General features: G+C 37.1%; 1 protein-coding gene across 1 annotated transcript in view; it reads right to left on the bottom strand.

Moving 5' to 3' along the window:
• ITGA8 (integrin subunit alpha 8) overlaps positions 1–18,995 on the bottom strand; it is a 147,126-nt gene that overhangs the window by 36,797 nt on the left and 91,334 nt on the right. The window contains exons 21-27 of the mRNA XM_083376432.1: positions 18,855–18,947; positions 15,322–15,401; positions 14,155–14,235; positions 12,439–12,544; positions 6,746–6,904; positions 6,479–6,601; positions 2,141–2,254 (exon numbers count right to left, since the gene is read on the bottom strand). Of these exons, the coding sequence (XP_083232558.1) occupies positions 2,141–2,254; positions 6,479–6,601; positions 6,746–6,904; positions 12,439–12,544; positions 14,155–14,235; positions 15,322–15,401; positions 18,855–18,947 (756 nt within the window). The remainder of the gene's footprint in view (positions 1–2,140; positions 2,255–6,478; positions 6,602–6,745; positions 6,905–12,438; positions 12,545–14,154; positions 14,236–15,321; positions 15,402–18,854; positions 18,948–18,995) is intronic.

Genomic DNA, 18,995 nt, shown 5'->3' with positions numbered 1-18,995 from the left:
AGACGGCACTGGTTGCGCTGGTGAATGATCTCTGGCGGGCTCGGGACAGGGATTGCTCCTCTGTCCTAGTCCTATTAGATCTCTCAGCGGCTTTTGATACCATCGACCATGGTATCCTACTGCGACGTCTCAGGGGGCTGGGAGTGGGAGGCACCGTTTTACGGTGGTTCTCCTCCTATCTCCTGGGCCGCTCGCAGTCGGTGTTGACGGGAGGGCAGAGATCCACCCCAAGGCCTCTTGCTTGTGGAGTCCCTCAGGGGTCGGTTCTCTCGCCCCTCCTGTTCAACATCTATATGAAGCCGCTGGGCAAGGTCATTCGTGGTTTCAGGGTGGGGTATCATCAGTACACTGATGATACCCAACTTTTTTTCTCCACCCTGAACCAACCCAGCGATGCCCTCGCCGTGATGTCCCGTTGCCTGGAGGCGGTCCAGGTCTGGATGGGAAGAAACAGGCTTCGTCTCAATCCTGCCAAGACTGAGTGGCTTTGCGTACCGGCATCTTGGGCTAACCAAACTATTCCACCTTTAATGATGAGGTGAGGTGTTACCCCCCATTGATAGGGCTCGCAACTTAGGCGTCGTCCTGGACTCATGGCTCAATTTTGAAGATCATATACGAACCGTGACCAGGGGAGCTTTTGCCCAGGTTCGCCTGGTGCGCCAGTTGCGACCCTACCTGGACCGAGATGCCCTACGCACAGTCACTCATGCACTTGTGACCTCCCGTTTAGACTATTGCAATGCTCTCTACATGGGGCTGCCCTTGAGGACCATTCAGAGAGTACAACTGGTGCAGAATGCGGCCGCGCGAGTTGTGATGGGGGTCTCCCGATACTCCCTCTACTCCGTGAGCTGCATTGGCTTCCGGTTGCTCTCCGGGTGAGATTCAAAGTGCTGGTGATGACCTATAAAGCCCTAAATGGCTTGGTCCGGGATATTTGAGGGAACATCTGCTGCCAGCATCAAGTTCCCTTCGTCCAGTGCGCTCGCAGAGGGAGGGTCTTCTCAGTGTGCCGCCGGTAAAAGATTGCCGGCGGATAACACACAGGGAGAGGGCCTTTTCTGTGGGTGCGCCTGCCCTCTGGAACCAGCTGCCTGTGGAACTCAGGACTGCCCCTGACCTACGCTCATTCCGCCGGGACCTGAAGACTTGGCTCTTTGAGCTCTCTGACCCAGGCTGAGAATTTTAACTGGAGTTTTTTTTTGAGGGATAATTTAATCTTTTAATTCTCTTTTAACTTTGTATTTTATATTGATGTGATTTTAAAATGCCCTGTAAACAGCCCTGAGTCCTTCGGGAAAGGGCGGTATATAAATCTAATAAAATCTAAATCTAATCTATTTTAATACTGTGAAATGTTAGGCAATCATTAAATAAATTACACAAAATCAATATAAACATAAAATTCATTAAAATGAAAAACAAATTCTTTATTCTTAAAATTAATGATAATGGATTAAATCAAAATTATACTTTTATATCTGAAAGCAATCGCTGCTCCATTATTTTGTAATATATCACAGAACAGAATTCTTAGTGAGATGGGTTTCCTATTTTTTTTTCTCCTGAACATTTAAAGTATTTTATAGCGTGATAAGGTGGTATTTTGGCAGGGAAAGATTGTTTTAAGTCAATGGTGCAGAATAAAATAATAATAATAAAATAAATAATCTCATTCATTGATGAGATCCTGAAATCACTGAGCAATTTGGGAGTAATGTATGGCAAAATTTACATATATTCCAGAAAAAAATATAAATTGATTGACTGTCCTGAATGACATAATCCTTGCATTTTCTTGAGAACTAGTATGGTCCAACTGGAAGTGAAAGCTGAAGATCTGGGAAATCAGACAGTCGCTCTTCCTATTTTCAGGACAGCTTTATACATTGAATCTTTTATTACAAGACAAGTTTAAAAATGGTCTATTGCAAACATTAGAAAAAGAAATACATGTCATATTTAATGAAATTTATGTTTGATTAGTTAGAAATCAGAATGGTTCCTTGTTGATGCATGAACTGAAGTAAAGTGGGACTGCCAGTATCTCTGAGAAACAGGCACTTATGCTTACAGTTGCAATTTACAGATTTATTCTATGAACAGGATAGCTTACATTTAGCTTGCATTTCTTTACCTGTAGAAATGTTGAAGCCCATAAACGAGATCGGATTTTCAATGCAGCACTTTTCCCTTTTTCCAAGAGCCCCACAGAACAGGTGATCATTAAACATTCAACATTTGTGCAGTTCTATACAGAAAGTAAAAAAGTATATTAATTATTTATTGAAGATATTGACAAGAGTCAAATTCCAACTGGGGAAACTAGAATACCAACCTGTTCAGCTTTTATTTTTTAAAAGTAATAAAATATAAGAAATGTTAAGTTTTAAAAAAGAGAAATATCATCAGCTTAGACCTCTTTAAGAAAAGACTGTCTTATTGTAAAATTGTCCATTAAAAAAGTCTTTATTTTTGAATGAAAATTTAATTTTGGTATTAAAAGTCAATTTCAATTTTTTCAGTAAGCTGTATAAAGAAGCAGTACTTGTCTTGATATTTACTAATGTCTTCATAGCATTCTAACAATATTCCTTTTTCCTTACATTTAAAACATTATTAATAGGATGCACAAGCTTGCATATCATGCCATCAATATCTGAAATATGATTTGTTGAAACAGTCAGCATTCAGTTCCTTTTGCTATTTGATTTGGGATGTAATGAATACTGAAAATCCATTTTTTATGTTGAAAGCATAGTGCTGTTGAAAGCATAGTGCTGTTCAGGGAATAGAAGCATTTTATGAGATATAGTTTAAAAAGTATTGGCATTTGCTAAGAATACTCCTAGCATTTCAGAAGAAATCATCATAATGTAAGTAGTCATTGCATTAAATAGAACAAATGATCGTCAGTTGGAGGAGCAATCTTTACATATGTGCATGTATGAGTGGATGCCAATTGCAAAACATGACAAATATTAAGTTATAAGCCTTCTGTGTGCAAATCCCCAAGTCTCCTAGTACAGAACTTTATAAGCTGGGTTTTTGTAAAATAAAATGTGCTCTAAGAAAAATAATGTTACATAATGTTATATTCTGTAAATGCAAAGTTAAATTTGTACCCCAAATTATAGAATGTTTCCTCATTAAAACTGAATGAATGATTGTGTGTTTTTTTCCCTCTAAACTCAGTCCACTTCCTCAACAGGAAAGTGATTATACAGAACTTACTGAAAGGCAATATTTTAGAGGAAGTATTTGTTTAGCTTTTCTTATTTAATCACTCTTTAATCTAGCCAAAGTGTTTATTCCCTGTAATGTAGGATCAATGAAGACATGTCTTTTTTTCTATTCACAGTTGTACTAGATCAAAAAAGAGCTTCATAATTAAAGGCTAAGTCAGATACTTAAAAAACAAAACAAAAAACAGATGCATATAACTTAGATTCAAAGACTATTTTGCTGTGATTTTTGTAGTAATTGAACAGACTTGCAGGCCAGGACTCAAAAACTCTCCTCATTTTACAGGTATTCTTCGACTTATGACCACAATTGAATTTAAAATTTTTATTGCTAAGCAAGGCAATTGTTAAATGAGTCAGATCCCATTTTATAAACTTTTTTGCTACAGTTGTTAAGCAAATCACTGCAGTTAATAATAATAATAAAGTTAGAAGGGACATTGGAGGTCATCTAGACCAACCTCTTGCTCAGGCAGAAAACCCTATACCATTTCAGACAGATGGCTGTCCAGTCTCTTCTTAAAAAGTTCCAGTGTTGGAGCATTCACAACTTCTGGAGGCAGGTTGTTCCACTGGTTAATTGTTCTAACTGTCAGGAAATTTCTCCTTAGTTCTAGGTTGCTTCTCTCCTTGACTAGTTTCCATCCGTTGCTTCTTGTCCTGCTTTCAGGTGCTTTGGAGAATAGCTTGACTCCCTCTTCTTTGTGGCAAAGATATTGGAACACTGCTATCCTGTCATCCTGAGTCCTTTTCTTCATTAAACTACATACCCAATTCCAGCAACCGTTCCTTATATATTTTAGCCTCCAGTCCCCTAATCATCTGTGTTGTTCTTCTCTGTACTCTTTCTGGAGTCTCAACATCTTTTTTACATCATGGTGACCAAAACTGGATGCAGTATTCCAAGTATGGCCTTACCAAAGCATTGTAAAGTGGTATTAACACTTCATGTCATCTTGATTCTATCTGTCTGTTAATGCAGCCTAGCACTTGTTGGCTTTTTTGGCAGCTGCAGCACACTCTTGGGTCATATTTAAGTGATTGCCCACTAGGACTCCGAGATCCCTCTCACAGTGACTACTAATGAACAAGGTACCACCTGGCATTTAGCTTTTCTTGCCTAAATGTAGAACCTTACTTTTTTCACCACTGAATTTCATTTTGTTAGATAGCGCCCAGTCTGTCAAGATCCTTCTGTACCTTAAGCCTGTCTTCTGGAGTGTTGGCTATTCCTTCCAGCTTGATGTCATCTGCAAATTTGATGAGTTCCCCATCTATCCCCTCATCCAAATAATTTATGAAGATGTTGAAAAGCACTGGGCCCAGAACAGAGCCCTGCATGTAGATGCAGTTCCATTAAGGACCACACGCTGAGTATGGCCTGTCAGCCAGCTATGAATCATCTGGTCGTGATGCTGTCTAACCCAAATTTTTCTATCTTATCAAATAGTAGGTTGTGGTCTACTTTATCAAATGCCTTACTGAAATCCAAGTAAATTATATCCACAGCATTCCTCTGGTCCACTAAGTTTGTCACATTGTCAAAGAATGCAATAAGATTTGTCTGGCATGATCTGTTCATTGCTTGATTATCTTTTCCAGAATCATCCCAGGTATTGAGGTCGGGATGATAGGTATGTAGTTTCCTGGATCCATTCTTTTTTTCCTTTTTTTAAAGATGGGAACTACATCAGCTCTTTTACAATCTTCTTGTAGTTCTCCAGTGTTCCAGGATCTTTGAAAGATATAGTTTAGTGGTTCTGAGATCACATCTGCCAGTTCCTTCAGAACCTTGGGGTGTAATCCATCTGGTCCTTGTGATTTGAACTTGTCTAGGGTGGATAGGTGCTCACTTACCATGTTTTTGCCTATCTTAACTTGTGTTTCTGTTTTTTACAGGACTGTTTTTGATAGGTTGGACTGTTTTTTCTCTTTGTGTTAATACGGATGCAAAAAACGAGTTAAGTAGTTCTACTTTCTCCCTTTTGCAAGCCTTCTTGCCACTTTCTCCCAATAATAGACCAATCATTTCCTTAACTTTTTTTTACAGCTTTTTTGTTGTTGTTATTTTTTACTTTTGTCGCAAGCCTTAGTTCATCTTGAGTCTTCATCTTTGCATATCTGCCAATATTCTGCCTTAGTTATGTGCCCCTGTTTCCATTTTTATACTTGTCCTTTTTGTCTTTCAATTTATCAGAGTTCTTTATGCAGTAGGGATGGTCTCTTGGTGGTAAGATATGTTAATCATATCATAACCTGTTTCATCTTCCCCTCCAACGTGTATTAAAAAATAGAAGTTGAGAAAGATCTAGAATGTGAAATGCTACCTGTCCAAATCCAATTCATTTCAATCAAACTACTGGAAAACCTGCATTGTTATTTTTACTATAATACTGCAGATTCTTTTTCCCCAACCTACTTGTACACAGAGTTTAACAACTGGGATAGCCATTTCTTGAATTTGTTTTAGTAGTTTACAGGTTAGTTATTACAAAAAAATCTAACATCTTGAAGCATTATAGATGAATAGTGCCTCTGTGATTGAGTAATAATTGTTCCATAGATAGTCTTCCTAGAATTTAGAATTTATATTTGCTTAGCCTTGATAATCAGGAAAAGAAATGAAGAATGAGAATTATCTGTTAACTGGTATTGAATTAGCAGATTTTAAAAATAATCTAAATCATGCTAGGTTTAAACTTGCATCAAATATATTATGAAATAAAACAGAGTAGAATCAATAGGAGAATAAAAGTAATTCACAATTTATATGTTTCATTCTGTCTCTTTTTCCCAACTACAGTATTATATCTTTATTTCTCTAATAGGTTAGAGAATGTTACATATAGAATGAACAGAGAAAACCATCCAATTGCACGGATAGGATATTTTCTTGTACTCAACAAAAAGTATTTTAATACATCATTATGATTCAAAAGTAGAACTGCATATGGAAATGAATAAAAAAAATCTTATTGTGTCCAGTGTAGATACAGCTAATTTTATATCTGTAGACTGATCTGAGAGTTCCACATCTTGTTGTCTACTAGATAGCTGTAAATGTTTCTCTAAGTCATGATGTTATATGCCTGAAAAAAATAAATTAATATTCAAGGGGAGTTGGAGTGTTGTGAATATTTTGTCCTGACAAAGACAAGTTATAAAAAGTTCTTCCATGATCAACTAAAATGAGGGTCTTTGAGTATATAGCACAAAAACATCCATCTCACCAGAATTTTTGCCGAGTTTTTTTCATACTCCACCAATTTGGCTTCTCTCCGTCCAACAGAGTGAGAGATGGAGGAATTTCTTAAAAAAGCAGCAAGCTCTGGAGTGTCTTCTGGGACAGTAAACTGCAGAAAAAGAGAAATAAGCTTTAAATGACCTAGATGAAAATATTTATATATAATTATAGAATTCATTTACTGGCATTATCAAATTTCTAAAAGTCTAAAAAAGCAAAGTTTTACTGAATAGGAGAATCAAGACACTGTTACCTTTACTTCCAAACTGTTAATTGCAGAATTTGTTTGACACTTCAGAGGTCCATGTGTCTGAATGTGGAGGATGTAAAGAAGGAATTCTGTTTTGCTCAATACTGGCCATTCCACATACAGAACTGTATCATTGATAGCACTCGGCCCAATGTTGTGCAACTATTTGGATAAATAATAATAATAAAATATTTACCAAAATTTTTATTCACATCATTATGCATTTTTTACATTATTCCTACCTCAAAATTGCAATCCTATCAATACCCCTTGAGCCAAACTTATGAAAAATTCCCCATCATGGTGCAAACTGAAAATCTAATTAGATGATGTTTCCAAGACTGGCCTGCCTAGACCAATATTCATTTGGTCATCATTGCTCTAAGTTAACCCTCTCCAGTCCAGATGGATTGGGACTGTAAGTTTTAAAAAAATCAGGTGGAATTTCTTGGAATTATAATCTAAATATGTCCCAGATGCCTTAAACTGAGGAAATCCACTTTTTGGTTGCTTTCTTATGCCTCTCCTTTTAACTATGTAGTTTTTACATTCAGGATTCTTTTCAAGCTTCTGCTTTTCAGATCATTTCCTATTTTGTCTCCATTATTTAATTAATCTGATGCTTCATCAGCCTTCCCAGTACATTTTTTTCCTGTATCATATGAATCTGTGAGTATAAAGACATATTAATTATGACAAAAATGGATTAATTTCCACTTTCTTTATAAGCCTATCTTAGAGCAGGCTGAATTTCTGGGATGGAGGGGAGGGGGGAAATATACCGCTAGTTGTCTCATTTGTACATTTGCCTTTAGTATCACTAGGTATCAGAGGCCTTCCCAACACCCAAAAGGATGCCTACTTAAGAAGGTCATGAGATTGGAAGAATTGAAGTATTTTGGGTTGTCTTTTGCTAGCCGAGCTGTGGATAACGTGGGGCAGGTCCATGGAAGTTATGGCTTCCACGAAATCTTGAGCTACCTCTGACCCCATTCCCAGGCATAGTTGGTTGAAGTCCCCAGAATATAAGCCTGGGGAACTCCTTTGCCAGACCCGTGGTGAGGTCCAGGAGCCTGGATAGGGACACTGGTGCAGCAACAGCAATCCCACCTGTTCCCTTGAGCCCAACCTAAGAAAAAGGGGCTCATAGCCAGGCACTTGTGCCATGGCCCTGGTAACTATCAGAGATTGTCTGATGACAACAGTCACACACCGCCTCCTCAGCACTGAAGTCTAGGCTGTTGCCATATTCGGGAGAAGGGCGGTATACAAATAAAATTAATAATAATAATAACCCGCTGGACACATTTCTGAGAGAGCAACACCTCCTTCTGGGCCCAGCCAGATCTCAGTGATACAAGCCAGATATGCCTATTGGAAAGAATCAAGTCAGCAATAAGGCAAGCCTTATTACAGGTTGGGCTGGGCCCACACAGAGTGCAAGAGGGGTAGAACATGAGATCGATACTAAATATTGAGATTGTGTTCCCTGTAAGCACTCCCTCTTACTGCTCATATCTCCCATTACCTGACACCAGTGAATTACTCTGCCCTATCCTGCCTTCAACACCTGCCATTCCAACAGCACTCTTTTATTGATCTAAAAGGGGAACCTCCTCCAATTAGTGAAAAGTCAGGGGTAAGGTGAGCCCAATAGGTACTATAGCACTTGCTCTCAGCACCCTCAAACCATCACCATCCCCCCCCCACTTAGAGGCACCTGGGGCAGACTCTTGCCCAGTTATCTGGGAATGGTTTTACCCTGCTGTTCCTGAGGAAGTGGACAGGATCCTACGGCAGCTTGGATGGGATGGCATTGCCCTATGCAGACCCAGTGTGTAATCTGGGGGTTCTTCTGAACTCACAATTCCTGCTTGAAGAACAGTGGCAGTCATGGCCAGGAGGGCATTTATGCAACAACTGCAGGTTGTGTGCTAGATATGCCCTTTCCTGGACTAACAATCCCTGCTCACAGTCACTCACAACCTAGTCATCTCCCATCTTGACTACTGCAACACCCTCTACATGGGCCTGCCCTTGAAAAGCATCCAGAAGCTCCAAATGGTTAAAAATGAGTGGCACACTTGGTTTTGTAAGATCCAGGTGTGCACATATGTTACCTCTCCTGCGGGAGCTATATTGGCTTCTGTGTGCAAATTGTTGCTGGTTATCACCTTTGAAGCCCTACATATCTTATCTGAATTTTCCTCCCCTTGACAAAGGACTGTCTCTTCCCTTTTAACCCAACCAACCCTGGGGAGACTGGAGAGGCAGGGAATGTTGCAGGTCCCTTCTCCTAAGTAAATACATCTGGTGGGACTCCAAAGAAGGGCTTCTCTGTGGTAGATCACTCCCTTTGGAATATCATCCCTGTGGATGTTAGACTGGCTCTCATTTTGACAGTCTTTTGCAAGGCTCTGAAGATTTGGTTTTGCCAGTGGGTCTGGGGAACCCAGAGTGGGATGGAGCCCATCAAGTAGCTTGTTTGATTGCTTTTGGTCTCTGGGCACTACTGTTTTTATTCTTTTTATACTGAGTTTTTTGTTTTTTCTAAGCTGCTTAGAGTCATTGAAAATGAGGGGATGGCCATATAAATTCTCTAAATAAATAAATGTAATTATGTGAAAGATGCAAAGACTGCAACTTTGCAGTCATAAACCTCCTTTTTCGGTGTAATAATAATGATGATGATGATGATAGTAATAATAATAATAATAATAATAATAATAATAATAATAATAATAATAATAATAATAATAATAAGTTGGAAGGGACTTTGGAGGTCATCTAGTCCAACCCCCTGCTCAGGCAGGAAACCCTATACCATTTCAGACAAATGGCTGTCCAGTCTCCTCTTAAAAACTTCCAGTGTTGGAGCATTCACAGCTTCTGGAGGCAGGTTGTTCCACGGTTTAATTGTTCTAACTGTCAGGAAGTTTTTCCTTAGTTCTAGGCTGCTTCTCTCCTTGATCAGTTTCATCCGTTGCTTCTTGTCCTGCTTTCGGGTGCTTTGGAGAATAGCTTGTGGCAGCCCCTGAGATATTGGAACACTGCTATCATGTCACCCCTCGTCCTTCTCTTCATTAAACTAGACATACCCAATTCCAGCAACCGTTCTCAATATGTTTTAGCCTCCAGTCCCCCAATCATCTTTGTTGCCCTTCTCTGTACCCTTTCTAGAGTCTCAACATCTTTTTTACATCGTGGTGACCAAAACTGGATGCAGTATTCCAGGTGTGGCCTTACCAAGGCACTGTAAATGGTATTAGTACTTCACGTGATCTTGATTCTATCCTTCTGTTAATGCAGCCTAGCACTGTGTTGGCTTTTTTGGTAGCTGCAGCACACTGCTGGCTCATACTGAAGTGATTGTCTACTTGGACTCCAAGATCCCTCTCACAGTTACTACTATTGAGCAAGGTACCACCTATGCTATACCTGTGCATTTTATTTTTCCTGCCTAAGTGTAGAACCTTACTTTTTTCACCATTGAAATTCATTTTGTTAGATAGCACCCAGTATTCGAGTCTGTCCAGATCCTCCTGTATTGTAAGCCTATCTTCTGGAGTATTGGCTATTCCTGCCAGCTTGGTGTCGTCTGCAAATTTGATGAGTTCCCCATCTATCCCCTCATCCAAATCGTTGATGATGACGTTGAAGAGCACTGGGCCCAGAACAGAGCCTTGGGGCACCCCACTACACACTTCCTTCCATGTAGATGCAGTTCCATTGAGGACCACACACTGAGTATGGCCTGTCAGCCAGCTACGAATCCATCTGGTAGTGATGCTATCTAACCCAATTTTTCTATCTTATCAAGTAGTAGGTTGTGATCTACTTTATCAAATGCCTTACTGAAGTCCAAGTAAATTATATCTACAGCATTCCTCTGGTCCACTAATTTTGTCACTTGGTCAAAGAATGCAATAAGATTTGTCTTGCATGATCTGTTTTTGACAAACCCATGTTGTCTTTTAGTGATGACTTTGTTTGCATCAAGGTGTTCGCTGTTTTATTGTTGGATTATCTTGTTTGAATGGTCTCTGAATGAGAAGTGAGGAGTACTTGTAGTCAATTATTAATACTTTGCCACAGGTATTCTTGGAATTCTGATAATTAGGTGCAAAAGATAATTGGGAGCACAATACCATTTCCAATATTATAACATTACAAAATTGTCTCTTTAAAGATATGTTGCTAAAGCAGCTATGTTATCATTCTGGTAAATAGTAAAATAAGTATTTTAATATGATGTCAGCTCAAATAATCTTTTACAAATGTTCTCAACTCTGTAGCTTTCTTTCCCCCACTTTGTATCTTACCAATACAGCTATGTTTTCAGTTTATTCAAAATAGTACTGACATATTATAGTTCTTTAATAAGAGGTTTTAGGAGCAGAGCCGAAAAGTATGATAGATATGGTTTTAATATACTAATGTGCTAAACGTGTGATAGCATATTAAACTTAACTCCAATTATCAGCAGCATTCAGTAAGCCTTCAATATCTGACATAAAGAGTGCTTGCCTTGTAATATTTCAGTTTATAATTTTGTTTATATTTTGTTATCCATAGTTCCCTCTGAGATTGCCCATCCTGTCTTGCCTACTGGTTTGTAAATAAAACCATATGTGAAACATCCTGTTTCACTCTGAAATTTTGTTATCCATCAAATTCCAAGGAGAATATGCATTCATTATATATCACTCCCTCCATAGAGGTCATTTGAGTAATCCTTTGAAATCGAATGATAATAATATATATTAACATTTATGAAAGGTCCACATTCATTTCATGATGTGGTTCCTAATTGTTTTTTAATTTGTACTTTATTGTAACTTAGTCTGATTTGTGTAGATTGCTCGATTTATCTAATATGCCTAGTTTCTGGGATAAGGGCATGAATTAAATGTTAGGAAAAATCACTTTTCTTCATGTCCCAAAATCTTAATAATATTGAAGGAATGGCTATAGAGATTTACTATCTTTCCTAATTAAGGATATATAATCAAAAATTAAGGAATGTAGTATACTTATATATATATATCTAATGGTTAAGATTATTCCAGTACCTGTTTCAGAGCAAAATTTTAGGAGAGGGAGAGAAAGAGAAAACATTAAATAGGCAGTTACAGCTTTGCTTTCCTAGCATAGCTCAGCAATTTAAAATAATAGATAGCCATAAATCAGCCATGGTCTCACAGATCCAGTGCAGCTCTTGCTACATTCATGCATGCCAACTGAATATAGTCACTATGCTTTTTTCCCAAACACAGCTACATTTAGTTGGGAAACCAAAAATACAATAAAGCTGCAGGCAATCTTTCAATTCTGATGGAATATTTCTAGATACTGAAGAATAAATAGAATTCCTAATTGGCTCAGACAACTAATGCTGCCTAAAGCAAGATTCTGCAATCAGCATTTCCAGATATTTGTAGTAGTGGAGATTCTTCCTTCCAAAGGTTTTTGGAATTCACAACAAAACTCAAAATTAGCCCTGCTGTCTAGAAGTGCAGGGAATGTAGCTAATTGTAAGGAGGATGGTTACAGGTTCCTTACCCAGCTGAACAGAGGAAGTAAATACAGAGCAAGAATACTTTCTCAATTCTCAATAAACTTCATTTTGTGTATTATGCATAAAATATGCCATTTCTTATTAGGAAACTATTTTTATATTTATGTTTGTTTTTAACCTCATATATATGTTCCACTAAAGGTCCAATCTCATCTTCTTTGGTAGGTTCATCTTTTGGTTTCCAGTTATGAATTGGCAACACAATTTGTGGAGGATGAGAGACTCTGAAACAGTTCATAAACAAAATCACATGAGATCTCTTGTTTTGCTTAACAAAGGAAATAAATGCAGAAGTAGAATACTAAATGATAGTTGATCCTCTATTGATTCATTTATATAAATTATTAATAAGTACTTCCCTAAAGATAAAGCTCAGGTAGGTTTTTTAGAAAGAAAGTTACAAATCTTGAGGTGTGCCACCGAAATGCTCATGATACAGCTCTGCAAGCTTTAGGGAAGAGATAGCAACTATGACAACTATGCAAGATGGGGGTCAAAATATCAAAATGGTAGCACAACTTTATGATTGAAGCCTCAATAAAAAAAATTTATATGGATTCATGCACAACATGCAAAAAATGGGCAGGGCTTCAATTGCATAGTTGTAATCAGCATTTTGAATTTTTTGACCTCCTTGTGGACACTTCTGACACTAGTTACACTTTCCCAAAAGGCTACCATTTCAACATCACATATATATGCATTCATTTAGTACTAGATACTCTCAATACTCTTGTACAGTTTAACCTTTAATGCCAATACAAATTACAAAATTACTAAACAAATAATACATCAGTTAAATAGATGCCAATCCTCATTCTTGATGTTTTAAAGACATTAACAAAAAAAAAAAAACAAAATGTTTCAAGAAAGTATGTCTTCTTAACTGGATATGTATAAATTGTTTTAAAACTTCCCTTGAATATTCTTTAGGAAATAAGAAAAAGCCTTTATTATACAGTATATGATATGAGCAATATCTATATAGCAGGATATTCTTTTAGAAAATACACAGCTATTGTCAACTGTGTTCACCTATAGAATATTAAAGATATGTATCATTTTTTATTCCATCAGCAGCATTCTTATATGGATCAGGTAATTAGCATTAAACATTTAATTTTCATGTCAGAAAATTAACACATTAAGAAATTATTTTATAATAATATAGTTAAGAATACTGTATTGTCATGTCCCAAATAGAACTTTGGCCATATGTTCTTGAAGATGAGTTTTCCATGTTGCTGTATTGTGCACTTGAAAAAATTTCAAAAACATTGTGAATATCATGCCCTAAAGCAATCCTGCTGCATGAACAGACCTTCTTGGGTAGCCTAAAGGAATTCTGACTATTTCTTCACTAACTTGTAAATTTAAATCTAATTTATTGTGAGAAAAGACTGCTCTATGAATAAGAATGAATAGAATGGCACAGGATGTCATAGATTTACACACAAACACACACAAAGTTGCCAAAGACTGAATGAACTGTCAAGCTCATAATTTAAGTTTTATCATAATATGTGATCAATTAAAAGACCTATTGGCATGGATTTATCTCATTCTATCACCCTCACATGTCTGTCAGCTTACAGTTAAGCCAATATACCAGAGGCAAATATACAACCTGGCCATGCATACAGCAACACAAGAAGATGAGTAAGAATTGTTTTTCTGGTTAGGTAACCAACAAACCTTCTGAAAAGAAGTATCCTTTAAGGCTTATCATATTTGGGAGTCAATAATTACAAATGTCTAAATACCGTAATACACAGTCACAACAAATTAAATAATTATGACTATTTTAGATTTGACTCAGAATAAATGTACTTACCCTCTGATCTGTACATGAGCTATTGCACTGATGTCAATTTTAAGTTCAACCAAATTACTGTTGGGATTAGCTTTGTTGGAACTAAAATAAATTAGGGTAAAGTTTAATTTTGTTTCAAATACATGGATCTGAAACATTTCAACTTAAATCTACAAAGCTCAAGGAATACAATGCTTTTCCCACCAGATACTCTCTAGATAGGTAGATTTTCTAAATATATTCTTGATCAAAGTAAAATAGACAAATTAGGCATCAATATAGTACAGTACAGTATACCATTTCTTAAATCTTATGTTTGTAGAATCCATCTGCACTTTGAAAAATTATGGAGAATCGCAAAAGAATTTATGTTTATATGAATTATACATACTGCTATGTTCTGTATATGATACATTTGTAGACTATTCATGTACTAAATCATATCATATAACAATATTATATCTTACATACTAATATACTGTAATTTCATTTCATGAGTGATTTTGTTTTAAATATTTGCAAATATATTTAATATCTTGCAACTAATTATGATTTATTTTTTTATCCCTGAGAGGATCTTGTGGCACCCCCTAGGGTTGCTCAGACTACATTTAACAAATCCTGGTATAGAGCAAGAACAGGTACCCTCATTCCCTTCAAATGTTTTGGACTGAACACCTGTAATTCATTCTCTATTTGCCATACGGTTGAGGTAGATGAGAGATAACCTTCAGACAATTAGGATTTTCAGCGATGTAACAAGATGGATTAGTTAAATATACATATACACACTTTTAAATCTGCTTTCTTTGGCATTATTGGTTTTAGATTGATTTTAGAAGAGTCATTATCATCACAGACTTTGCCCTTCTGGTTCAAGGTAGGTAGAAAGTTTTGCCTATTTTTTTATGGTGTTCCATATATGGTATTGAAAATTTACTTTCTTCTTCCCAATTATTTCAAAATTTGAGAGTCATATAAATAAATATGTTAATTATTTTTAAGGACCAAATATCTTTACCAAGACAGACAACCATGCAAAACTTTGACTTAGATGTATTGTTCTATTATTCTATGATAATTTCTTGGTAATATGTTTGCTCTAGGAATATATTTTCTTTCTTCTATTTGTAACGCTGGTCAAAGACCATAATAAAGAATTTTCTTTCATTACATATGTGTTCTTACCTTTGCACTTGGAGCTTGAATTCAACGCTCAGTTCAGGATTTTCAAAATGCTGAACAGTGAATCTGATGCCTGCAGAAAACTTCAAAGTGAAATTATATATTAAAACTATGAACACAAAACTAAACTATGTTTATAAATTAATATTAGATGTTTAAGATGACCAGAAGATGCCTTGAGTGAAGTCTTGTTGTTTTTCAATAAACAATCAACAAACAGGTGACAATTAATTCTACAGATGTATGTACAGTACACACAATATTACTAATTTGTTTTTTTAAAAAAACTAGAGTTTTTACTTCTTTCCTTCCCAAAGCAGTAAAATAATTCATGTTTTGAATGTCTATTCTCTCGTTATTAGGGTATTGACCTTAAGATCCAATGTATACAATCAGAAATATATTTGTGTTTTTAATGATTATTGAAATGTACATGATTATGGTTATGCTGGCTTGAAAGCTGATGGGATTTTAAGATTACTAGATTATTCATTCATTCATTCATTCATTCATTCACTCATTCATTCATTCATTCTGTTATGTACTGGGCTCTTATGAAACACCACGTGGGTTGCTGGAGCAGCTAACGGCTCTCCAGCAACCCAGACTATTAGTCTCCTGTGCTGCAATTGGCTATCTCCAGGCAGCAATGGTTGATTCAAACCTATTGGCTGCTGCCTAGGGGCTAGACTATATATTGCGGCTATTTGCAGACAATTCCCCAGTACAGTTCCAGCACGAAATAAACAATGAGTTATCCTGTACTCTGTTCCGCGTCTTCATTCCTGCACCAAAGAACCCGCTATTTAACACATTCATTCATTCATTCATTCATTCATTCATTCATTCATTCATTCATTCATTCAGTGGGGTCTTATGGATACCCAAAATAGATAATGTACCATGGAATCTATAGGTACCAATTTCCTGGCTGTGTGGCATTCCTCAATATCTTTCAATGATGAATTGATGGTCCTAAGAACCATTATTTTTTTTAAAGATTTTATTGTAATGTGCCCAGAGGGGTTGGCTATAGGATGGCTTACAAATAATTCCTTTGTCTATATATATGTAGCATTTAAAAAAGGCCACAATATCCATACAGCTCAATTTTTTCAGGTTTAATAGCATATAGTATCTACTTCTGGCAGCCAAATGTAAATTTTTCTGGTTCCCTGAGTTCCACTGGAGCAGATATGTACCACAGTTCTAGTGATCTATGAAAGCCTCTTTACTTTAGCCCTACTTTAATGATTTATTTAAACATAAAATTGATGTATGTATTAAGGAGCAGCAGATGGTGTTTCTGGGTGGCAATGGGTTTTAATGAAGGTTTTTAATCCTTGACATTGCTAGTAATATTGGGCAATGAGATTCACAACTGCCAACAATAAAACTCCACAGAGGACAACGGATTTTATCTGATTAAAACAGTAGAAAAGTGTTTCAGAAAGAAGAAAGCAGGCAGGCAGGCAGGCAGGAAGCAAGCAAGCAATGTAACTTCACAAGTTTTTTTAACAGAAAACCCTTTAATATGTTCATTCCTTCACTGACCATTCAAAGTTAGGGGAGGGCTAAATGATTGGTAGTTATGAGCAGTCCCCAATGTTCCAGCTGGTACAGCATCCACAGTCATGACATCACATTTTTTATTTTTTTCTGCCACTTTCCACAAAGGGGAAGCTGATGGAAAGTAGGAAATGATGATCATGTGAGGTTCTTGCTTAATGATCTATATGATCTTTGCTTAATGATGGCAACTGGGACTGCTGGAACGATCATTACTAAGTAACATTTTATAACTGCATTGCTTGGTTATGGCAATTCAAAAAGTCATATGTGTGTGTGCGTGTCTGTGTGTATGCAATTATCCTAAAAATTCGAGTCCCAGGTATATCCATTTAAAAAGACTACTAAAAGATTGCTAAAATGCTGATCTCCGGAATGAAAAAACTTTATTCAATACTAAGCCTTCGTCAACAGCTGTTTTTGTTATCAAAGTGTGAGCTAAGCTCTGGGAACGCTCATCCTTATAGCCCTTTGGATGTTAACAACCTGGCCATTGAGCGTGTCATTGGTCCACCCGTCCCCTGCCTTCCCGTAATTGAGTTGATCCTGATTCGGTCGTGCTGACCAACATCCGCTTCAATTTTGCCAGTCCGCCTCCTCCCACTCGCCCTGCTCGCCGATCCTGTCCGTCTTGCAGCATGTGACTGTCCGGCATTGTTGTCGGATCACTCCCCCCGCTGCTGTGTCCGGAAGCACTGTCAGCTGGCAAGCCTTCCGCCACGCTTGTTGCGCTGATCAGCTGTTCCCTCATTTACCGTGCAAGGGGTTCAGTCTGCACTTCTGCATTTCCAGTCCTCGCATTCCCCTGCCTCACCAGAGGTTTTGTAAGTGTGTGATCGAGGCCTTTCACTTTCCTGTTTATGCAAGAGTAGAGTGGTCGATGGTTTACACGTTCAGGCCCTGTTTCCTGCCACCTGCTTCCTAGGCTGTGGGCACTTATCCTGTGATGTCAAACTGTCGGGCATTATCCCGCAATTGCTCTCCCTATTATGGTCCAGTGTGTTATTGCCACCTCATGCAGTTGATCTGGTTGGTAGCCCCCTGGTCGCATTTGCAGCGTCAGTCGTGCTAATTTGTTAAAAGGCTATAAAAACAATGTCTCTCTAATGTTGGCTTACTCTTTGATAATGTTAGCTGTGGCTAATGAAAGCTCAGTGCAAAATATACTTTCTGTCCCAGAGATCAATATGTCTTCCTTTTTACAAATAAATACACCTGGTACTCAGATTTTCTTGATATGTATGTATGCAAGGGGTAATATCTGGAAACCCTGAAAGTTGTTTATAATAAAATGTTTTAACTACATGGCAAATGGTGTGAGAGTGTGGTAAACAAAACCATAATCAGCTCCAATTATAATAATAAAAATACAAAACAAATAAAATCAGTAAATTGGGAAATTATCATGGTATTTGTGCTACTTTATATGATTTTACTCACTCATCTAAGCTATACAGATATAAATACAAGTATTTTGAAAAATTGTAACAGTACAAACTAGTTTGTGTCCATGCAGAAATATGCTCAGTGATACTTTCATGTTTATGATAGGGCTGGAGCTTGACACTGTAAATCTACCGTATATCTGGAAAAACCCATCTATTGAATTCAGTGGTCCAGGCAACTATCCATCAGGTGGCAACCTAAGTTTCAGTAAAAACTATGGAACTTACATGCTTAAGCCCTCACATTTAATTAATCATATGTGATCACTAAGATGTGACAACAACTTTATTCAAATAATTAATCATTAATCACCATGGCTAGAATGTCCCTGGAGTCACAAATAAGCTCAGTATTATCTCTTTATATATACAGTAAAATGTTCAACTACAATTTCACTCCTGCACATTTTTTAAAAAAGCTATCATTCACTAATATAAGTTCTCCTAATTTTGATGGTTTTCCATTAATTCTCTAAACAGTTTAATTTGCTATAATTAATAATACTTTTGATTTTGCCTTACATTTGCTCCAGCTGCCATGGGATTTCCAAGATCACAGATCACTGTTCTAGTTTCATTTTCCATCTTATAATCACAGCTCAGCACACGTAGTGCCTGTAACCAAAGAACACCAACATGGAGTTGAAAGGTCAATCCAGAATG

The sequence above is a fragment of the Vipera ursinii genome (genome assembly GCF_947247035.1).
Source record: "Vipera ursinii genome assembly, chromosome: Z".
Lineage (NCBI taxonomy): Eukaryota > Metazoa > Chordata > Lepidosauria > Squamata > Viperidae > Vipera > Vipera ursinii.
This window is presented reverse-complemented; position numbering and strand designations above follow the sequence as displayed.